Here is a 24,903-nt window from a genome sequence, read left to right as displayed (position 1 = left end):
AATGTTGATGCTTTTCTTCTCTAGCCAGCTGTAAGAAATGCGCTCCGTATATGTCAGTATTTTTTCTGATATTTAGCAGGGGCGGCCGGGACGGTAACTTTGTTGGTCGTGCAGCTCAGTCCAATCGTAAGATCGTGAGTTTGTAAGTAAGATGAACATGACTCGGAGAATCGTAAACGCTTGTTTTCCCACTGCATATCCTGCACTAGACCGCAGGGATGTGGGATATTTCCACCACGCTTAGGTCCAACAGTGGAGATGAGGAAGCACATAACAGACCTCGTGTAAGAACGAGGGAGGGGGGGGGGGCTCTTTTACGATTGATATTCAGGCAAGCAGAATCATTAAATGTCTCTCCTTGGCTTGCTTCTGGCAAGCGTGAGCTCAACAGCGGTGGGATGTGTCAGACACAGCAGGGAGCCTCGCTTTTCCTCGTTGTGTAGTTTAAAGCCATCAGCAGGCCAGTTCAAGGAGGGGTCGTTAACACCAGGAAATCCGCACCTGCTGCTGATTGCCTCGTGCTGAGCCCCTGTGAACATGCAAACCTCGCATCAGGCAGAGCAAAATGAGCGCTTGGGAGGTCTCTCACTCCGCGCTGGTAAATCGAGGGAAACGTGGTGGCGAGATGTTATCTACCTCTCCTGGTATACAGGAGGTCGTGGGTTGCGTGGATTTTTTCTCCGGGTCGTCCGACATCGAAAAATAACGGCACGATTGTTGCTTTTTAGTGTTGCAGCTTATCTCGAATAGTCTAATGACTTATTTCACATCGGTAGCCAGGTGCTGGCCACACCATCTTTACGTGATATTTGGAAATGCAATTAGGATAAGCATCAGCCATGTAATGAACTTTCAGTCATGATCTGTACTGCTAAAGTAAACTTCCATAGTCCGCTCAGCCTGATGAGCCTTGCCACTGTACTGATTATCGCAGTTTGCCTTTAGAAGATTTGACTGGCTTTCTGTGTGTCACTCATTCCATCACGTGTTGTTGATTCTGTTGCCATGAAATATATACCACAGCTACCATCTTAACTTACTCAGCAACTTGTACAATGGAAGACTTCGTGGCAGCTTTTCTGTTGTTGTGTTGGCTGTATCAACATTAAACGAAAAGAAAATTAATAATTCAGTGCACAAAAACTGCAGCCCTTATTTAATTAAGTTATTGGACATTTTTCACTTGGACATTAAGATTCACAGTGTGCATTCGCCGAGGTTACAACGTAACAAGGTAACGGATTTTCCGTACCAAACTGGCTCTGCCTTTGCACATTTCCGCACGTTAATATCGAGTTCACATTGTAGTTTAAAACGCAGTTTATTGGAACAAGAAAAACATACTGCATTTGTGCCAGTTGAATGTATGTACGGTGGTATTTGTGTATGTAGAAATATATATTAGGTTCACTTTTCCAGTAATTGATGTTGAAAAATATCAATAATTCCCAACACTTCTTGGATTCGCACGACGACACAATCAGCCCTTTTAACGATTGCAATTTAAATAAGGGGATAAATATTTAAATACATTGATGTATGTAGTTTGAGAGAACATGACTTTTTTTATTATTAAAGAAGATAAGGATATCTTTTCACCAAGAAAGTTTAAGTTTGAGAATAAGTCGCTGGCTCTATTTACTGTGAAAAAAGCGTTTTTACCAGAAAGGCTATAATTGGGCCCGAGATATATTTCGTCTGCAAAAGTACAAATCTCACCTTATACAGGCTGTACGCTTTGGTGGTGGCACGCCCATTGTTGCAGAGGTGCACGGTTCAAACTCAGCAGACACCCTGATCAATACTGTGCGTGTAATAACCACATTCGCCCCTGACGTCGGCTTCAGAGTGGACGACAAATATCCCGTGACGTCATTTGCAAGAGGAGGCCATTCTGTGCCAGCGTTTGGTTCAAATTTTAGTTTTTCAAATTCAAAAATATACAGCATATAACTCAATTGGGACTATACAGCAGCAATGATCAACCCCTACTGGCAACCTATTGCCACCGGTTACTCAGGTGCCACGGTGGAGAGATGTTAAATACCTCGCCTGGTATACAGGAGGTCGTGGGTTCGATCCCGACCCTGGCACCTGCTGTATATTTGGGGTTTGCATGTTCTCCCCGTGGTTGCGTGGATTTTACTCCGGGTCCTCCAGTTTTCTCCTCCAAATTTAGAAACATGCGCCTCCAGTATTTGGCTGCTATACATTTCAACATGATAAGCCACATAATTCAGCTATCATTTGTGGCTAGGTCACTTCTGAAAAAGAGCTACATCGCTCAATGGGCCTTACCTGAATATTTTTTTTTCGATTTAAAGCTTTCGTGACTGTAGGGATTCATCTTCTTGGTTCTTTCGGTAAAGTCACATAATTTATTTTTATTATTTTATTACTTCCCTTCTACGTGACTTTACCGAAAGAACCAAGAAGGGCCTTACCTGGTAAAATAAAAAAAATCGTTTATAGTTTAGTTTAGAGTAGGCCATTGTGTGCCAGCATCGAGGTCCAAATTTTCCAAATTCGAAAATGTACCACAAATTACTCAATTGGGATTATACGCATAGCAATCATCGCTCCCTACCTCCAGCCTATTGGCCCAGGTCACTTCCAAATGGGACTGCTGGTCTCTTGAGTTTGTGTACGGCTAAACTATAAGTAAAGTTATCTTCTCAAGTGAAATATTACAGAAGTTCACACCAGATTCCAAGTAAACAAAAATTGCACATAATCCCAACTGGGTATTCATCTTAATATGTTGTTTTTATTGACTACAAACTTAACTTGCATGGTCCACCAGCTCTTCTTCCTCCAACTCACTGAATAATTGGCATACCCTATCACCCATCTCTCAATTTTTTGGTGATCTCTACTGCATATCAGGTGGTTTAGCACTTGATGATGTTAATCATGGTCATTTGTAGATTAGTTAAATAAATGTAGATATTGGTGCGGTTCCAGAGACAGTGATGGGCTGGGCACAGGTGATGATAGAGCAAGAGAGAATAGGTGAAGCCATCCCAAAGGAAGGTGACCATCAACAGGTCATCACCTCACCTCACTGGAGATGTTAGGGTCACTGCGCCAGAGCTCCCTGCACAATCAAACTGTGGGTTGCATTTGACGAGCCAGCTTAGTGGAGGGCTGTGCTCGTAAGGACGCTTCACTGCCATAATTTCCATTTCCCATTACTTAATGCCACCTGCACAACAAAGCCCCTTGTTTAATTCTGGGCAATAACAATAAGTGGCATTTTTGGCATGAGTCACCTCAGTTCTAAGTACACACACACACAAGCGCACGTGCACCCTCTTAGCAACAGTTACAGATTCGTAAAAAAAAGGGAAATAAAACCAAATGACAGCCACCTGCTTCTAATTAAATTAAATTGAAGCCTTTTTATGTGTAAGCATAGTCTGCCTTAATACCTTGAGAATAGTTAATTTCACTTCGTCCTCACTCTGAGAAACCAAATAGACCACGCGCTGTTTACAATATCGAGACACTCACTAGGTTTTAGAACGCGTTGTGCCATTGATACGGCAAAGTTCACTTACATTAGCTGTGCTCGTACTTGTGTACGAATGGTGGATTATTCCCACTCCGAGAGATGGGAGGAAATCTCCGAGGCTCCCCTTGCGTTCGATATTGGCGCAGGTTGATCTTGCCTCAACTCTACTAGCCACATGAGCCACTTGCGTAGCTCCCCTTGGGAGCCAGTTTTATTGAAGTTCAAAGTTCGATTCCTCTGGCTCTGTGGACATCACGCTCCTTGAGACGAGCAGGTACTCATGTCGGTAGTGGGTAAGTAATGATCCAAATAAATAATTTGCATTCAGAATAAAAATGAGGACTGCAACAGAGGTCGCAACCGGGTACCCGATACCCGTACCCTACCCGATACCCGGCTACCCGTACCCGGCCAGGTACGGGTACGGGTACCCGTTTGCGACCCTGGTGCGGCCGGGTACGGGTACGGGTAGGCCGTGAATCACTGGTGAGTAACCGTTTGTCACTCATTTCGGGTAGGGTACGGGTAGGGAACGGGTACCCGTGCCCTGCTGGGTACGGGTACGGGTTCCCATTTGCGACCCTGGTGCGGCCGGGTACGGGTAAGGAATCAAAACCCGTTTGCAACCTCTAGACTGCAACTCTTTGCGAGTCGACTGCAGTCTGAAGGCCTCTTCGACTGACACAGCCTGAAGAGGCCTTCAGGCTGTGTCAGTCGAGAGGGTGATTATAAATGTATGCGGCCAAATTGTTGATGTCACCCAGTGCCGGATTATCCTGGCAGCAGTGATTCTGCACTTGCTCTATTACTATAGTACTATACTGGCTTCAAATTTTATGAACGACTGGGTGTTTAAGGTTATAGATTTGTCGTATTATCTGGCTGTATAGCAAATAAAAAAATACAATTACTTTACTACTGCAAGTTAAAATCTGTTTTCATATTTGTGTTTTTTATTTTTTATAACATATGCTACAGGCCCCACACTAGCTTCATCCGGCACTGATGTCACGTACATGGAAATCACAAGGTCTACAAATATAGGCATATGCAAGTGAAGAAAGGAATAATGTTTCACCATGTTTTCACGATTTACATGAGTAAACGCTTAGTCGTGCATCCAATTATGTAAAGGGGAGGCAAATGCAACATGCGCTGCTCAGTGACGTTTGAACCAATTACACACATTTACGTTTAACAGTCGTGGCGACATTTTATAGACTTACTGCTGATGTTGTCTGAGCATATGTTCCAGCTGCAGTATGACTTACCTCCAAAAGTTCGTGTTTTCATGCTTTTAGCTGAAATTTAATTTGGTGTACACAGTACATCGCCGGGGGAAAAAACAATGTTACACCAGTCAGAGCGTTTTGTTGCCAGGCTATTAAGATTAATTGTGAGGCAATGTGCTATCTGGTGTGGTGCTTATGCACTTTTGTCTTTCATGCCTAAACAAGCTGTCAAACCAGGCCAGTAAATGAGTCTTCAAATTCAGCACTGCCAAAAGTAGAATTTCGACTGACGTCATATTTACAGAGTATATAGCATTATGATTCAGTCCAGGATGCCCTCTGTTAGCGAGTCCATTGAGCTGTGTTAATGTGCACCAATATGTTCCTCTAGTAGCTGCAATAATAAACTAATACAAAAAATACTATCAAAAATCTGAAATTTGCTCGGTGGCATCCCTGCGGTATAATCGCATGACGTGCGTGCCCTTGTTTGCAAAACTTGCTCTGTTGCACTGGCTTAATAGCCCACGTTTGCTGTCATGCGCTCTGAATAAAATACGCGAACAAAGTAGAAGAAATATCAACTTTAAGCACAAACACTCGCCTCGGTGGACAGGAGCGGCCGTGCAGCTCTATTATATGTCAGTTGCACACACGTGTCCCGAGGATTCCTTGCTGAGCAGCGTGCTTTACACTTGGCAAATAGATGTTAACAATAAGAAGATGGCTTCACGTTACACAGACGGAGACTATTTCAGCATGTCTTATGGACATTGTTATATCCACGCGGAGGTGATAAATAACGAAGCGTGCATATTGGCAGTGGTTGAGGATTTTCCCGCTTGTAAGTGTACATACGTATGTACATCTTATTCTGGAACTGTAACGTTTTACATGGGTAGATCGAGTTGAGATGGCCAGTTGAGAATGCCATCGGATGCGACATGAACTATTGTCTGGTCGCAGCACGTTTCATTTTGTGATGTTGGCCATGAGCCGCAGTGTACATCGTCTTTCAATCGTCGCCGCTCGTGCATCGGATACGATCCACATTGCCCACGGGAAGTCCCTGATGTGGTTTTGGATCGAACTACTTGCTGCCGGATAGCGCCAGGCCAGGAAGTTCGGCCGTAGGATCTTCAATTAGGCTCTTAATAAGTAAATAGATATTTAGGGTTTATTGTCGCTGCTCTGGTGGAGAGAGCAGAGTTACTCCGGTCTGCTTGCAAACAAGCTTAAGTTTCTTAATGAGTCGTGCCACTATTGATTTACATTTGTTTAATTTAATTCTAGAATTACCATATTCTCCAGATTATAATGCACACTTTTATCCCTGGGGAGGGGGCGGGATGCAATTATATAATGCAGAGAATGCATTGTCTTGCGGAAGTCATGTTTTAATTTAGTAAAACAAATCTTGTGATGCAACAACAGCGCCAACAAAGTCCTCCGCTGCAATACATCACCACCAAGAGGACGCAAGGCCACCAGCAGCAGCAGCAGCAGCCATTCATGATCAGCTTCTGGAAGACGGCTGCTTTCTGTCTTACCTTATTGTCCACAATTTTTTCACGAGCAACCCCGAGATTTGGGGTTGCGTTTTACTCTCTGGCCCATCTTATTATCAAGATAATACGGCATCGCCGACTGTTGCTGCTGAGCTGTCGTGGCTAGAGTTAACTTTGTTTAGCTCCAAATATCTCCGAGTCCCCCTGTTGTCTACACTTTGTCTACACTTTGATGCATATGGCACTTATGAGCTCAGTCTCGTAAGCGATGGTGCTGCGAGTAACCCCCACCGCAAGCCTTTGAGCCACACAAACCGGCAGTGTAAAAGGTAACAACAGCTGTCAAGCTCCATGCATAAATAAACCTTCACGCTTGCCAGTGCCACTAGAAAGGACCTCTGGACCTGAGTGGCCACAGGTGCATGCGTGTGCAGAATAGCAGGAATATAAAGTGGGCCGTGCCTTGCCCTTGTACATATGTTTAGGGTGTTTTTTTTGTACGGTAGGATTATTATGCAACATCGTTCCATCTGGGCCAGTGTCCCACTTGACTATATTAATCAAGTGCTTTCCACAGCCAGCTTTTTGAAGCATTCATCCAGCAACCTTAGGCTCAGATTAATAAAACGGTACAAAGTCTGGAATCACACCGTTGGGAAATGGAAAGATGCATTTTTGGAATTGCTTGACGTGACAGCTTTGCACCAGGGAAACATTGAATATTTAGACATCAGGCTTAAGTAGACCACGCGGACATGACAGGACATACTCCTGTAAGAATTGGCAACCGGTGGATAGAGATAAAAGAGAAAAAGACAACACTTAAGATAAGGATGGACTCGAAGTTGTCATCAACAAATGTCCTATAAAAGCTGTTGGTGTGCAATAGTCAAACGGAATGCAGTCGGCAAAAGCAATAATTTTTCCTGTACCAATATTGAAACAATAAATTAACCTGCCTGCAGTTTAAACACTGAAATAATAATGAAGCAATACGTAAATACAGTTCCCTACGTGTTCCTTAGATGTTGAATCACTCCCCGAGTACTGTGGATATAGACATGGCAAACAAATGTTGAAGCTCTGCAACGCTTGCTCGATGCTTTTTTTTTGTGTGTGAAGATGCTGACGCCCTCCTTGAATCTTAAACACGTTGGAGTGACCCGTGCTTGGGACACGCGGATACCCAATTTGAGGCTGGGCTTCGTTTAAGAAAGCTGCGTGGCACAGAGCTGGGGCTCGCCCATGCATCCTTCGCATTTTAAAATACTCGCTGCGAGTCAAACAAAGGCATAACAATGAGACGAGGGAAGTGCCTGTCCTACGGTGCACAAATGCGTGCCGCATGACGCAATGCAGAAAGACACTTTCTCACGATTAGCTTCCGTGCGCACGACCGTCGGCTTCATTCGATGCAACGTGCAAACTCTCGCACTGCCAATGCTTAAACAATGCCAGGCCGCTGCGCAAAGGCAGCCTGGTGGCACGCGTGTGCCAGTACGATGTTTCGCATTGTTTTTTTTTAATTGGTCCTCTGGTTTTTTTTTTATCTCCTGCCATGCAAAGCGTTCGCCGAGGAATTGGTCAAACGTCCCAATGCAGGTGACTCATTCGAAGAGCCTGGAGATTCCTTCCTGAAACTTTGTTGGATAAATGAAAAATATATATAAAATTTAAATTCCCCAGTTTGTGCTAAGTTTCCTTTCTGCGATAACATCGATTGGAAGGAATCCGTTTTGAGGTGCATTTTGCTATGATTGTTACAATGTCCGGTAATGTGGAGGCATGACATTGATCATTGACGGCTCCTACGATGTAAGGGCATTCTGGTAACAATTTTAATTCGACTACACCTTGCAAACAGAACTGATTGAAACCATACCTTGTCCAAACAAATACTTGAGGGCAACATTCATTTGTGTAAGGCCTGTTGTCCAAAGGCAATACGTGTTATTTTCTTCAAGTCATGAAAGAGAGACCCTCTTATCGTCTTGTTTATTTTTCATCTATGGAAATGCATACAAGTCAATTGCAAGGCTGTCCAGTTCCAATTTCCAATACAAACCGTGTTTTCCTTTGGCCTGGTCATATATTTTATTGAAAGCTCATGGGATTTTCACCAGGACACTTAAGGTTAACACCTTGGATCTGTGCTCTCTGCTTTAAGAGCTCATGAGATCAACCATCTTGTAGAAAGGAGAAAAAATAATCAAATAGTTCATGCTGTTTGTAGGAATCCAATAAAACATTTATAAGAGACTATGACAAAATCCAATAGAAATCTATTGCTTGTGTCGCCGAGGTTAATGTTTACACTAATAAAATCTAATCAAGCCTTGTGGCTTTTACAGAACATCACATTAAGGAGCATTGCCCCTTCATGTAGCCATTCAAGTTATGAGCAAGGTCAGACAATGCACACTTAGAGTCGCCTTCATATTTAATTGTGAAAAATAGCTTTTTCAGGAATTGGAGAAACTCATTTTCATCTTCCCGTACGCATGTATGAATAATTTTTTGGCTTAAGCACAAGGCCAGGGTTGAGTGGGTTGCACAATGTTCAGTTTTAACCGTGCTTCTATCTTTACGATCCATAAGTAATTCGGTTCTTAGAAGGCCAAATTACCCATTTCAATTGGCTTCCATAGCAAGCGAAGAAGGCGCCTCTTCCCCCCTGGGTCGTCTCAACCTGACGTGAGCGCCAGGTGCTGCGTCCTCTTGGCAGAGCCAAAGGTAGAGGTGGCCAAGCGTGGATCTGGACGCTGAGCCCCATTGTTTGCCGGGTCATTAAACCAGACGCTTCCCAGGGAGCACTTCTCTCGGCCCATGGCTCAAAGAGAGCTGTGCGTCGCACTTCTGCACACCACTAACTAATCTGCAGGAATTCCATCGCGTTGCGTAGCTGTCCAATTTGTAGAAACTCTCGGAACGTGGAGTGAAATGTCGAACATCGTATCGGATATGTATGTTGAACGTCTTTCGCACCGTACGTAGCCTAACCGTGCTAATCGGAGGTGGATAACGTGCGGTACAACCCTAAAACGCAATCAGAGAGCTGTGATCACAATACCAGTGTTATTATATCAGGGGTCCTTAATAGTGATGAGTTCAAAGGCAGTGTCTTCCTGGTCAAATGAACAACGGCATAGCGCTCATCATTGTGTCATGAGCCGTTGCCAGACATTCCACATTCACAGGGCAGTGGCCACTTCGCACAGGATGATGATGGTGAAACTTCCTGTAAACTGAAACTCGGCTTTATTTCTGATGAAAGGACGAAGATTCGAGGTGATCGATCCCTGACCAGGATTTGAACTCGTCTTACAGAGTTCTCTCAAGCTCCAGCCAATTGTATACAAATTATTGTCATCGCCAATGAGGTATCGCTTTCATTGTTTAATACTAATTTAATATCAAAAGGAAAAAATTTTTTTATGTTACATTATTTTAAGCCCGATTGTAACCAGATAGAGTGCATTTGGAGAATGCAGGTTAAGTGTTTAGCGTTCACCAGTCTCCCTGTACCTTGCGGGAAGGAAGAGAAAAAGGTGTTGTGGCAGATAAGGTTTTTTCCAGTAAATAACTAAACAAATAAATAACAGCTAGATAAAAAGAGGGAGAGAGATTTTGCTCTGATCGCCGTACGGCTTTGCCTTGCGCTGGGGTTTGTCGACGGAAAATGGAGCGGCAGGTGTGAGGCAGGTCAAAAAAATCAATACCAAAGACTAAAGATCCCCCCGCCGTATAGCCTTAACAGACTATCAGGGCAAGTGCCGTTAGCGAACAGCAGCAGCAGCAAGCATCCGCGCCGCCTATGAAGGCCGGCGTGGGAAAAAGTAAAAAAAAGTCAATGAACACCACATACGACGGCGCATTGAGGTTTTCACCGCAGGTGGGGGGGCCGCATCAACGGATTCTGTCCGGGGGGGGGGGTGGGTGGGGGGGATGACGCAGGCTTCCGCAGCAGATTGTTGGGGCTGGTTTTGGGACCCCCCCCCCCCCCCCGGCTTCTTCTCGGCTTGCTAAACAGGCACGACCTGGGTGACCGATGCAAACTTGGACAAAGTTTTCCCTCGGCGTGGTGTGGGCGGGGGGGGGGTGGAGGGGGTTTGGGGTGTTTAGGATTCCGCCTTTTGAACTTTTCCCCCAGATTTCCCATGCGATATGCAGTGTGGCATGGCCCCGCTTTTGAAGTGTTGCCTGTCAAACCTGATAGATAGACTCTTGCAGCGGAGAACGCAGAGTCCTCATTAACCCCTTCCACCCCCCCGGGTTTAGCAGCTGCACATTTTACCTCTCCAGTGTGTGAGTGACCACCGATGTCTGCAGAATTGGGAAATTTGAGAAGCAGAAGTTGTTGTTTAATTTTAGATGAGGTGCCATTAAAAATCACAAGGTGGTTGTGTGGCTCGTGGGGGCCTCAAAATAACCAAGTTTCCTCGCTAAGCCAAATCCACCGAGATTATGGGGTTTAAATTGTGGCAGCGTTCTGCGATTAAACAGAGTTCCCAAGCTCAGTGGGTTGATTATCATGGCCTTGTTCACAAATCGCTTTACCGCCTTCGAAACGTTACAGTGTATCGTCATTGTTGCTTTTCACCGACTTCATCCCAGTCCAGTTGAGAGGAATAAACATTTTTTTAATTCTGCTAATTTACTTGGATGCTGCGAGCATTTTGTTACGGAGTCTTAAGGAAGTCGGCGCCTCTGGAGGTCTTTTCTTGTGTAATCTTGTTTAGGACTGATTGCTGAAAAGATGTCGCATTCTGCTGACCATGATAATTCTGGGAGGACGTTCTTCGTCTCATTATAATCTACGATGTAACACAATTATGATATAAACGTTGATAACAAATATTTTCTGATACTCCTCAGTGATAGTTTTATTGCAAGGTTATTATACCTTGCCCCTACGGGACATTTATGAAAAAGAGCTTCAAAGATCATCGGACTTCACCAGGATAAATAAATATTTGGATTGCATTTTTTACATAAAAAAAAATTCCTCTATTTTTTAATATCTTTTGGGTTTTTTACATGTTACAAAAAAATCCCAGGCTGTAATACGAGACCGAAAAACATAGATTTTTTCGGGGGATTTAAATCACCAGCGAAACGTCGTACTCGAATTGTAAATGTTGTGGGTTTACTCTCCAGCAATCCGGTGTGCCGAAGTAGCTACTAATTGCTCGTTTTGTTCACGTGACAAACTTTACTAAATGACTGTCGGCTGGTGGCGGGTTTAACGACACATTTATGTTCATGCCATCCAACCCTAAAAAAATGTTGATTGTTTTTATCGAGTTGTGACCACTTATCGTGACAATTCATCGAATCGCTAAGTTGAGGGTGGCGGGGGTTGAACCATTACACGCATAATGCAGTACGTACACATCGTTATTAATCGCTCTCTTAACCTACACTGTAGAGTGTTTGATACTCTATCTTCGTATGCTCATTTTTACTCAGTTTTTCAGAATTTTTTGTTGGCAGTGAATTCACAATCAATAGATGCCCCATAACGCCAGCCGCAAATCTTGAAGTACTTTATTTTTTAAAGCGCTCTCATGTAATCACACTTTCTTTTTACCTCCTCACTCGTGGAACATTCTATATGCTGACGTTAGGGGCATGCACCGCAAAAATGAAATTGAATGAGAGCCCCCGTAGAGAGCAATGAAATGCAAAGGATATCCGGCTCCGAATAGAAGAACATACCGGCTAATTTTTTTTTACATTTTCAATAATGAATGCTAAATCTACTCATGACTCGCACTTTATGCACACGGCGCGTTTGCGTAAATACCGGGATATATTCTAATTAATGTAACATTCCGAGAGAAGTAGAGACACAAAATAGGACGCTTTACATCTCTAACTTTTATTTTCTCGTTATGTTTTTCGCGCGTGTGAGTGCCGCGCGCCTCATGTACACATTCCACTATCTCTTCGTATTCAGTGTATGAGCGTCGCTCACTCTTGCTGTCCGCGCTCGTTGGCAACTGCGCTTGAGAATGTAATGAGGCACTGACTTTCCCAATATTCACCTCGTGGCCACGCCGCCAGCAGCAGCAGCAGCAGCAGAGCACCACTTAGATGGAATCCGGAAAGCGAAAACCCTGGGAATTGTATGACAGACTTTGTGACAAATGACTCTTCAGCCAAAACGCGGGTGCCGTGCTGTGGTCTGGACTATTCCCCAAGCAGATTACGTGCGTGCGAGCGCGTGTGGTTAGCATTGTTTTCACGTTTTCCCTCTTCTCACCCCCAATAACCTTAACCCTGTCCCCCCCAACGCTGACCCCCTCACATTGAATACATATGTTTGAATGTCCTACGAAGTGAAATGATGTGCCGTATAAAATAATTCTGATTTCACTATTGAAGCGCCGTGCAATTTTTTTAAAGGTGCTGAATAAACTCTTGATTCTTATTATCACCAGTATTGCTATAATATACGACTGCCAGTAAATCGCGTTACTATTTTACTTTTGTTTAATTATGCTAATCCGCTTATTAATTGCAATTCTGAGTGTAATCACACAGTATATCGCCCTGTGTATAGCAGTGTGGTGATTAATGTCAACTGCATCACACATGCTGTTAATGCAGTCCCGATAGCTCTCATCTGCGCCACACAACGCACCCATTCAACCCGCACTCGCCCGCACTTTGTATCTGAAAACCATCCGCATTATTATTATTCTGGGCACGTGTCAAAGAATGTGTGTGTTTTAGCATGAGCCGTTACCACACACGTCTCACCCGCACAAAAGATGTTACCTTGAAACGAGCCATCCTGGGCACCTGTTTTGTTTGGGCACGGTGGTATTTTGTGCGGCCAGTTGTTCCGCTTTGCTTACCAAAGGGATTTCTATTCCCTTCTCCTGGGAAGTGTGCGCGCTTGCATGAAAATGCTCGCATAAGTCACGTGACGGAATTCAAAATTAATAGCAATGCATCAAACGCACACTTCCGTTCAGGTGTTGTGGTGCTTTCCCCTCCCAACCTTTTATTTTTTTTGTTTTGGTTGCGTGGCATTTTTATCACCCAATAATTTTTTTTTTATCATTAAAGAGCTTGTTGAATAATGTATTAGCGTACATTGAATGAGTTTTTAATTTTTTTTACCAATGTGAATGTGTTCAAAGCACATATCTGATTGGATACCTGTGGCCATATACAATTGCAAGCGATATGCTGGGTTTAAATTTAGGGTACTTAAAAAAAACACGTGAATTGGTGATAACATAGCTTAGACAAGTGTCACTTTACCTAATTCATGCAGTGTGTAGTTCATAGCTGGACTTAGCAATATCGCAGGCTATCTGGTGATGTTCACCAGTGTGAGCTTGCAGGTGCACGTTTTTCCGCTTTGTACGTCGGGCGCCCAAAGGGTCTCGGTGTATTTAAGTTGTAAATTTCTTCTTGATTTGCGTTTATATATTTTGTTGCGCGTGGAAATATCATAATTGTTTTTACATCACACAAGTATGAATTTGGGATGCTGTGTAGAACTGCAGTGGCCTTCAGCATCGCGACTCTAGGGGTGGCGACACGGCCGAACAGGAGCGTGCTTGCCGCTTGTTACAGCTTTGCATTATGAGCCCATCAGGTGCCGTGGTTAATACTGCGGACTCGATTGATGTACGTTGAACTTCTTTCGCCCACACCGTTACGTAGCCAACGGAGGTGTGGGCGAAGGACAACAAACGAAACACTAAATTAACCAGAGACACGGACCGCCTACTGCGCATTGGGCATTGAAGATCCCGTGATGTAAATCGAAAAAGAGTAGATAATGTGTGCAGGCTTCACTGGCCAAACTCGGCACGTTCGAAATATAACTGCAAATCACCTAATTTGGGGGGAGAAACCCACACAGCAACATCGCCCCTGTAACCAGCAGATCATCTGTTGAAACAGAGCACCTTTGTGATATCCTTGCACGATAAGAATTGTGCAACTACAAAATATATTCAAATATTATCATTATTAATTCAGTAATAGTGAAATGGAGTGGGTAGCCCCAATGATTACATTACTCACTTGAGATGTATTACTTGCTTCGAAATAATAGTGATTTCCATTTCCATTCCAATTGCCCTTAAGGTTTTTAGCTACCGTTGGTCCCTCAAGGCTAAACTGCTCCAGGGAAAAATGTGGCTTCGGAACAATGCAGTCATACGTAGGATGGTGCACACTTGTGAACATGTGCGTGCGCGCCGCATGTCCACGCGTTTGACGGGTGTGCGCATTACCAAGCCTCGTATTCTTTTCCTGCCGGAAAAGCGCTGCGTTTGATTAACGAGGAGTGTGTTTGTGTGTGTGACCGTTAGACCATACCGCAGCCAATTGCGATGGAGCCATGTGCAGGGAACCGTGCGGCCATATACTCGGTGCTGGTGAGACTGCCCCGGGGTTTGAACGCCTGCCCACCACCCGGACAGTCAGGTGGGTTTTGTGCGCGTCATTGTGGCCGGTACACGGGCCCGCTAATGTGTGTGTGTGCGTGTACGCGTGTTATTGGATTTGTACAAAGTCGAGACCTTCCCCAGAAACCCTGGCGAATGGAGGAGTTTGTTTCGGGTTGCTGAGAGAAAACGGTAGTCCCACTGCCACCAGTTTACAACATCCCACGTATTGAGAATGAGGAGGCTTACCGCAGAAATTCCACCAGAGGTACGGCGCTGCAAGGGATGTGGTGGTCACAGAGTTGCTGAGGAGATTGTAACCGTCTCGGCAGCTCGAGTTTACAAATCACTGTTTAATTCCATCAAAAAAGTAATTTGCGGCATCCACATCCATTACGATCATTAAGGGAAACTGTGGTGATGAGTTTTCTGACCCCCAGGAAGAAGTTTACACATTTGCTGAGCAATTCTGCAAGGTCTTGGAGGCGAGGGCAAGCCCCAAAACCCATATAATATCATGGGGCAAGGTGGGGTTAATGCTGCTGAGGCTGACATGCCTCAAAATATTAGCTGAAGTTACTGCCTCCTGTAAGATGGTGGCTGATGTGCCATATTTTTTAGGAAATGCGAAGAGTGACCCAGAGCCTGAAACCAGGTAAAGCACTGGGCAAAGTTGACCTCCCAAGCAAACTAAACTGAAACTAAAGTATTTTTATTTTGCCAGGTAAGGCCCACTGAGCTACATAGCTCTTTTCAGCGGCGACACGACCACAAATGATAGCTCAACAAAGTTGCCTATGTGGAAATGTATAGCAGCCAAATGCTCTAAACGCACGCTGATTCTAAACATGAAGGGAAAAACTGGAGGACCCCGAGAAAAATCCACGCGACCACGGGGAGAACATGCAAACTCCGAATATACACGTGTCAGGCTCGGGATCAAACCCACGACCTCCCGTATACCAGGCGAGGTAGTTAACATTTCGTCACTGTGGCACTGAGGGCGGGTGGCGATTGTGTTCAGGCTGCCCTCTCGAGTATTATTACAACCGTTTGGGCCACAGGGCGAGTTCCATCGGATTGGTCACTGATTGCAACAACTACCGGGGACATCTCCCCTCCTCAAACAAAGTGTGCCTGGAAAAAAAAGTTCTGCTGCGGACAATTCAACATATATCATATCACACTCCGTGTTACAAGGAGTGCAGTGATGTGTTCTGCCAGTTGGGGTTCACCTGTTTTTAAACGTGTTCACGTGGTCTGCAGATTTACACGAGACTTCTTGTCGTAGGATAATCTGTCTCCTCCCCCCCTGTAACCTCCAGCATATAAATTCTGTCAATGTCCAAAGTATCAAAATGGCTGTTTGCAATCTAAACTGCAGCAAGCAATGCTTTCTTTAAAGTGTTTTTGTAGCTTGGCTGTTTTCCTTGTGAAAAATAGAACTGCTGACCCAACTGATCTCTGTCTAGGGTCAGAATAACAATCACTGAATCTGTGAGTCCTAAAACATACCACATGTTGTGCCCTTGTATACAGCTTGATGGGTCTGTAACCCATAGTCATACCTTCGTTTAATATGAACGTTATTGATTTAAAGAATATGTAATGTGTCATTACTCAAGAACACAGCCTAATCCTGGGAGACCCAAATACCTTATTAGCTGATGTTTGCATTCAAAATTTTGTTGAAGTATTATTTGTTTAAATTTGAATGCACACGACTGAAATTCTTAATTGGTCTGTAATAAAAAAGGTAAAGTGGCAGCCCTGCAATTTCATGCTCATGCGACTGCTTGAGGACCGACCTCCACTGGAAGGAACCTCTCACTCGAGAAAACTCAAGACAGCTCCCTCTCGAGTTTCAGTTTCATTTATTTGGTATATCACTGTGAGCCATTCGGCTCTTGAATCGGGTGCAACCGCAACAAACAAAAAACAAAAACATGAACAAGAAAACATCTTAAAGTGACTATGCACAAACAGAAAAATCCAGGAAAAAACTGCAAAAAAGCACCGTACACCAACGCTGTGCAAAAAATCCCAGTGGGATGCAAGTGAAACAACAACCACAAGACAACTTAGATTAAAGCCATCATTCTAACTCCGTACTACAACAAACAAACATGGCCAAAACTAAAAAACTTTTCGAAATCACCAAAATAAAGCCATATGCAATGTAACGGTGATCATAGGAACTCTTCTATGTTGGCCAGAAGTTTTGGGAGCAGTGGGAATACCGACGCTCTACCCCACCACTTGAACCCGCTGATCAACGTAACTGTGGTGTGTACCCTGTAACGCCGCTGGCTGGACAGGGACGTCGGGATTGAACCCTTCCCCGTTGCAAGACGCCTGCCAGTTGCAGGGTGGGTGTGCCCCGTTCACCGCTGAATCTCAGAACGCGCAAGCGGTTAGCGTCAATTTTATTTAGAGCGGCATAGAAGCGCTGCTGTCTTTAAAGACATTGTATTGTACTCACCGCAGAGAACTGTAGCTACACGACCGTGGCGCCAAGCTGTGCCACACGCCCTCCCGTATGGCCTTTTGCTTCCGATTCCACTCGGAATCTGTTCCGTTCCGATGGTGTAAACGTACGTGATCGGAATGGAATTGGAATATAATTGACGAGGTCCACGAACAGCAAAGGGGTAAAAACCTTGCCCCATTGTTGTATCTGTTACACCAGGAGATCGAACCGGCAACATTTTGGAGTGTGTGCTAACAAGTACACCTTGGCGGGACCCCTTGGTGGGACCCCTTGGCCTGTAATATCATAATAGAGCCTTCCTTAGTCTATTTAAACGTACATTTTTTTGGGATCTTTAATATCAGACCTTGGTTTTCCTTGTCAGACATACTGAAAGTTAGACAGTAAAAAAACCAGAAACATGCAGCCTATCGAGATCATTGTGAAGCTGATTGGTCATAATCCTTTGACTCTGTAGCGGACACCTGCACACTTGCACTGCATTTATTAATCGGCCTATTAAGGTGAAAGTACACTGGGAAAAAAAAACTGTGCTGCTAACGACCTTTTAATGCAGTTTTTATGTCTGCCCAGCTTAAGGGCATGCCGCAGACAAATGGATATATTGTAGCCACCTGCTGACTCAATCAATAAGAGGTGGGGGGAGGAGGGGACGGTGCGTCTTTTGGCCCTACCTGCCAACATGCACACCGCGTATGAAACGGCCATTCTAAAATTGTTGCTGCCGTTCCAATTGCGCCGGCTATAATCCTTTTGGTAAAATAGCAGTCGGCGGGGGTCAGCGTCGTCGCGGTTTTTCCATTTAGGGACTGGCGCCCGCCCGCCCGCCCGTCCGTCCGTTCACCCGAATCCATTGGCTGTGCAAACACATCGCATGCAGCGGCATGCGCGCACCGTGATTATTGGGAGCCGGGAGGTAAAGGCGAGGGGGCAATCTGCAAGGCAAGATTTCCCAATTTATTAGTCATTCTCTTTTGGTACGTCCGTCTCAGAATACATATTTTATTATTGCTCAGCAGAGCGCGTACCGCAGTGTTTTTACTAATGGCCCAAAAAGAAACCCTGCAGATAATGGTCTAAAATTGCAAGCATGTTAATCTGGCTATGTGGAATACAATGTGCTGAGGATAATAACGTGTAAGTTTGCGTGTGTATTTTAGTCTGGCATTTATATGCAAAACATTTTCTTCACGCGACATAATGTGAAGATATTTAAATAAGTCCCATTTATAGAGCCAGCCTGCACAAAGTCGCACACTGGAAGTTGTAAATCATTGCATAATCTTGCACCGAATTACTGAACGGTGATTGGGGGAATAGAACATCTCACACAAACATTGTACTTTCATTACCATGCCGGTTGCATAGGCTTAAATGTGTTGCGTCGGCAAGACGGAAGTGAATCTTTCTGAAATATGCTCAAATGGTGCCATTATAATGATGCTCTCCTTTTTGTAATGACAAAAAAAAATCGAATTTTATATTTTAGCTGAGGTTTCTGTGGTGTGGTACCACCACCACCAACAACAAAAACAAAATTATACTCTCCAGCAAAGCCCGATTGTTATTATTACGCTTTCCCTCTTCGCCATTACACACAAATTGTACATTTGAATTGCACTCCCAACTTGGAAATGTACTCAAATTTGGGATCGCACAGAACAGTCGACACTTACTGGGAAAACCACCCTGGCAGCCAGGACAGGATCCTTCCTGAAAAAAAAGCCACGTGACTCTCACTGATGCTTTTGCGGATAAGCGAATGTAATCATAGTAATAATAACATTACCTAAAGCGCTTTCGCTTCTTTTTGTAAAACTGACATTAAAGACCCAATGACAGTATTCAAATTAATAAGCCGTCGCGCTCCCAAGTTTTGGTCCAAATATTTCACATTTGATGAAGATGAATATATCAATTGGCTAATGGGATTAGTATAATTAAAAAAGCAATGCCCAATGGATAATAGATATTTCATTAATATTAGATGCAAACATCTCAGTGGTCCTAGCCCGCATAAATATGCTTCAAATTAATATATGTAGTAAGAGAAAAAGCAATGAGTCTCCGCTAGTACAACTCTTAAATTGCTATCCATGGAAAAAACCCCCACAGTTGTTAGACTTCAAAGGGTCTCTTTGTATTGCTTTAGCATTTTGTTCTGATCGGACTTCATTAAAAAAAAAGGCTTTGGGGGAAAGGATTATTCTTAATTGAAATTAAAATTCTAACCCAGTGCTGCCAATAAACTTCCCACCGACAAACATCCCAGCATGACGTCAATTTGTGGGTTTTTTATGCTCCCTGAAAATCGCTGTTGTGACGCATCGGCTGTGTGCGTTGGCTCTGCGCGTATTATTTGAGTGCGCATTCCCTTGCAGGCAAGCAGGCAGGCTTTGTGTACATATTTCGTGCAATGGGATGGCCGTTTGAAAATTGTGGATGTGTAATGAATGCATTATTGTTCACTCGTCATGGTGATGTGAAGAATTGTGCATACATCACATGGCAAGGATATGCAAATGCATGGGCTCATTTTTTTTGCCGCAAGTTCATAAGCACGCATGTTTGCAGAGATCCAGAGATCCACATTGAGGAATTACTTATTGAACGAAGTTGGTGGAAGTGCAGTTTCATGAAATTTTATTAAAACAACCGTTTCTCTGTATGTGCGTGGATAAACAACAAAAAATGTCACACCATAAATTTTCATGTTTGTCCACGCGCACCCGAGTGTGCGCACACCTGCGCGTGCGTGTGTGTGTGCGTGCGCGTGTGTGTGCGGGTGTGTGTGTGTGCGTGCGTGAGTGTGTGTGCACACACCTGTGCGCGCGCATGCGTGTGTGTGTGTTGTGCATGGCCGTGCTGTTGCTGCTTGCCAGCTGAGCCATGGTTACTCCCTCCTGCCAGTGTCCAGATGAGTGGGAATCGTCTTGTCCATCTGCCATGGGGCCTTCCTGAGGTTGCTCGCCTAGATGGGCATCCAGGTGTGGGTGCAATCGACGCCAGCTCTGGAGGGCCAATTGGTAGCCACTGGAGAGACACCGTTTGGTCTAACTTTACATCCCATGTCCATGTTTTCTGTCTATACATAGAATGTTCCCCAAGACTTTTAAAGCTATAATTCATGAATTGAGTCAACTCAATCCATCGTTGATGGAATTGCAGTAGGACCAGTTTGTGAAAAGAATGTGGCACTGGGCTGTCGATGGTGATATGGGTCGGTCCACAGCGAGAATCTGATTTAATCAAGGAGAGGTTCACTTCGTATGTATGCTCTGGACGTGAGTATGTGAAGTGATTGTGTGTAACCGGACGTGCATGTCCGTGCTATGTGCAGGACTTGCCTTGGCGAGCGCGCTGGTGGATATCTCGCACTACAAGCCCAGTGAGTCCAAGGAGAAGGCAGCAGCTGTTCGGAACCGCAAGCACCACCCGCCCGCCCAACCCGGAACTTGTGTATGAAGCAGGCCAGACGGCTTGCCCTTGGGCCCAACATCCAGCCCACCGGGCAATCGGCAAGCCAGCCGACCGGAAAAAAAAACCCAGCCAGTGGCATGGCCAACCCGTCACTCAGGCTGCCACCCATCGAGGCTACTTGCCCGGTCTTTCGTCAGCTTTGGGTCTAGGCAGCTGGACAAAGCGTGGGTGTGGATGGATGGACGGGAAGAGAGCAGTGGTGGAGATCGGTTTGAGGGTATGGTTGAGCAGCAAAAGGAAGTCCCGTCCGTTATTCCAGTGAATGTGTTTCTGAGATTAATTAGAGCAGCGGTGTAAAATACATGCAATTGTGCGCGCTCGGTTTGGGATTTAAGCCTCAGTGTCTGTCCCACAGTGTGTTTCATTGATTTTTTTTTTCACAAGTCACCGAGTATTGTTTCGTCACTTTACAAAGACCAATTACCGTCTGCGTTGCGAGTGTGCGTATGCGGGCATGCTTGTGGCGTGTGTATATGTGTGTGCGCGCGCACACGCGATTGAACTTGCGCGCGTGCAAGCTTTGCGTGTTCTGCCATGCATACTTCACGCGTGTGCACATCTACTGCACGTGCTTTTGGCTGGCGAAGTAGCCTGGTTTATTTGTTTACGGATTGCTGACCTTAGTTCCCTTACGCTCAGTGATAGAATTAGTCTTGGAAGCAAAGATTTGATTTTAACAAATGAAATAAAAACATCGAACTAACTTCCTTTCGCGAGAGCTGAAATAACCTTTGGGTTTCACGAGTAATTTTTGTTAATTACATACCTTGTAACAAAATGCTGTACAGAAAGGAATATTCATGAACTAATAATAATACTGCTATATTCCACGCAGAATCATGTTAATAGTCTTCACTCTAGACTGGTTCTTAATAGTGGCTGAGTTTCTTTAATGATGATGAGCTTCACAGTGCTGTGGCCCTAATTAGGGGTAATTACAGAAGGTGGAGGAATATTCCTCTTTCCACCGTAACATTGCTCATGAGCATTTGAGCTCATTTAGCAAGCGCGGAAGGGGGACGGGGGGATGATGAGGGGTGCCGGTGTGTACCCACGAGAACAAATCGCTACTTTTTATTTTTATATTGTCATTCAGATTGTTGTGCTTATAAGCCTGGAAGTCCAAACGTTAATCTTCTGAATTAATGTAAGACTCCTAAAAGGTACTTTCAACTTAGATTTCTCGTTCTTTTTTCACTTTCTGGCAAGTTATCGTTCCTAGCTTATGTTCCTTTATTTAGTTCACACGCTGTCAACCCAAACTCGAAGCAGAAAAGACGTGGGACTGAAGAGACATTCCTTATTTGAAATGAATGCTAATTTTTACACGTGCGGTTTATTTTTTTGCTCTATTTATTTTCGCGCAAGAGGAGTCTTGCGGTCGCTGTCTCTCGCTCGGTCTCTCAACAATAGGAAAAGGAGAGAGACTCTGTGTGCGTTTCACGTCTCGTCGAAACGAAACCAAGTACCGTCGTGAAAACCCGAAGCCTGCCCCCCTCCCTGTCAGTCACGATGTCGTCTGCCACACTGTGTATGGTAGTCAAATGCCCGATATGCAATGAATTGTAATATAAACACCGCACACATGAAATGTACAATATCGTATGGCAGTAACTAGAGTTGTCTGTGAGCGGCCGCCACTTTGTGTGTGCGCGCTTTCGCCCTTCGGGAACGACGTGGGCACCGTCGCATTTATGTTTGCTTGGATCGAAACACTCTCTTGTATGTGAATAAAATTGGGGGTGGGGGGGGGGGCGGAAGTGAGAATAATAAAAGAAAAAGCTACAAAAAAAGAACAAAACTCACAAAAATCCTGCGGGGGCTGGGAAGGGAATGAAAAAAAGCAAGAAATATTACAACACAAAATACCGAGCAATATATCTGCATAACTATAGAGAGAGAGAGAACAACTTTCTATGTCTGCATGCATCACAGTTGTGCTCTTTCCCCCCTCCCCCACCACCACCCCCGGGCAAGAAATACACACGGCTGTGTGTGTGATCTTTATCAACAACAAAAAAGAAACAAATGAAGACTGTTTCTTGCATTAGATATGATGACATATCTGTAAAATGTTAGCAAATGTATAAAAAAAAAATAGGAGAAAAAAAAAGAGTTTTTGATTATGTTTACTGTAAATATGTGCTGTTGTTGAGGACGCCAACTGGCAGATTGCAAAGTCGTGAGAGAGAGAAAAAAGAAATCCCAAGTATTGCGCTATCAAGAATTCTTGTGCCCCGATTACTGCGGACTTGGATTGAATGTGAGGCGAGAGAGGGCGCCGCTCCCCTCTGACCCTCGCTGCCCCACGTCCCTGAACCCCCTTTCGGTACGACGAAGAGAGAGAGAGAGTGATGGCACAGGGGTTCTTGTGCTCGTACGCACGCACGCACACACATTCGCTTTGAACCCGTCTGTGTCCGCAGCATGTCCGTCGCAGACACCTTCGGCCTCGGCTGTAAGCGAACGATGCGGAGGGCGTCACGGATACATCACGAACTAATCGCTGTGCAGCAAAAGACAAATGTCAGGGTGGCGATGATGATGACGTTGAAAGACGATTACGACGTGTAATGTGATTAGCTGCGTTGTGCTAAACGACAACATTTTTGCTGTTTTTCTATTTGCTGAACAACATGTTGAACTCACTTCTAATAACTTTAGAGCAAGTGAATGCAGTACACAGACTATTGTAATCAAGCACGTATCTTTGGTTCCCGACTCGGTCGACTAAGATTGAACAAAATATAGGAAAAAAATAATGAAATAAATTAAGTATATTGTAGGCCTTGGCTTATCAGCCTTTTTATTTTAAATGTGCAGTGTTTCGTGGAAAAGTTGTGGCATGGAACGTATAAGCCGTATAAATGTCAGTCGTATTACTTGGCAAAGAATAAACAAGGACCCCACGTGTGTAATGTGTTTTTATTTTACTTTGGGTTTTTTTTGTAATGTAATGAAATCTGCTTTTTGATGTTTTTTTTTCCCCTCTTGAATCGGGCTGTTGAATAGAACAGCTATTACCAATAACACCCCAGGGTTTAATAACCATTTGCAATCTGTACAAATTTTAATCTTTGTATATAGCTCGATGTTTGTAATGATTTATTTGGGGGGGGGGGGGAGGGTCAAAAATAACTCTGAAATTTATACACATTCCAGTATATAGACAGAAGAATGAGGAAAAAAACATAATAAGCCTAATCACGGATCACATATTCTCAAATCTTTACCTTACGCTGTGTCTCCGAGTTGAAGATATCCATGTACTGTCACGGTGTGTGTGTGTGTACATAACAAATGTTTACCGTCTTGTAAGAATTCACACTCGCATCCCGCGCTAGAAAACAAATTGTCTTGTTTTTGATTTGTAATTATCATTATGAACGACTTTCTGTTAAAACTGTACATTTTAGAGGTTTCTAATTAAATTAAATTGGAATTGTACTTTAATCTGTGGTTGTGGACGTTATTGACGCGTCGTGCGTTCACGTGCAGAGATTGTGCTTGTAGCTGCAAATTGGATATTTTAAATTATGACGTTCGATTGTTTTGAAGATGCGTAAAGGATCCGGGCAGTGTTCACACGCGTGGACCTGTGTGTGTGTGCTAGTGTATGGCTGCAATCACGTTTGTTCCTCTCCGATTTAACACATTTGTTTGAATGCTCCCGAGTAGGGATATATCCACACTCCGGTACACAGGTGGTGGTTAAAAATCTCCTTCGTACATACAAGTGCCACTAAAATTAGTTGAATAAGACTTCGGTTTTAAATAGCAATCCATGGTTAAAGTGTACGTGCGGGGGCCTCTGCAGTAAAGCGGTTATCTTTAAGTTTGCACGTGCGTTTAATATCCACTTATAAAATATTTAGCATGGCACATTCACAAACACGTAACGCGTGAATCTATCTGTCATTAATGCTGTTTTAGCATTCATGTACAGTGAATTCTGGACACCCGAAATGGCTGGTGGGCTCGTGAAGTGACTCCCTGGCAATTGAATGAATTGTTCCCTCAGATCGCAAGCTCTGTGGTGCCTCATGGTGTGAATTATTCAGCTGAGCAAGGGCGGCAAGCCAGTGCCATTTCAAAACTTTGTAAAACATGTCGAGATGTAGTGATTGCTTGTAAAAGATGTGTGAATATTTTGAGAAAATCTAGTTATTGCCGTATATCAGAATGATTTTTTAAACATCAGCAAACTTGAATTTTTTTAAAATCTACTGTGTCTACCCTTATCTTCAATTCATTTTCGAATGCA

The 24,903-nt window shown here is 44.1% G+C and overlaps 1 protein-coding gene across 2 annotated transcripts in view; it reads left to right on the top strand.

Moving 5' to 3' along the window:
- Positions 1–24,086, top strand: part of ATRN (attractin) — a 305,667-nt gene extending 281,581 nt beyond the window's left edge. For both annotated transcript variants that reach the window (XM_061552847.1, XM_061552846.1), the window contains exons 28-29: positions 14,594–14,708; positions 20,500–24,086. In XM_061552847.1, the coding sequence (XP_061408831.1) occupies positions 14,594–14,708; positions 20,500–20,624 (240 nt within the window). In that variant the 3' untranslated portion in view covers positions 20,625–24,086. The remainder of the gene's footprint in view (positions 1–14,593; positions 14,709–20,499) is intronic.
- The last annotated feature ends 817 nt before the right edge of the window (positions 24,087–24,903 follow it).

This window comes from Lethenteron reissneri, chromosome 17 (assembly GCF_015708825.2).
Source record: "Lethenteron reissneri isolate LAM-NWPU_2019-01 chromosome 17, ASM1570882v1, whole genome shotgun sequence".
Taxonomy (NCBI): domain Eukaryota; kingdom Metazoa; phylum Chordata; class Hyperoartia; order Petromyzontiformes; family Petromyzontidae; genus Lethenteron; species Lethenteron reissneri.
Note: the sequence above shows the minus strand (reverse complement) of the source record. Positions and strands in the feature narration are given on the sequence as shown.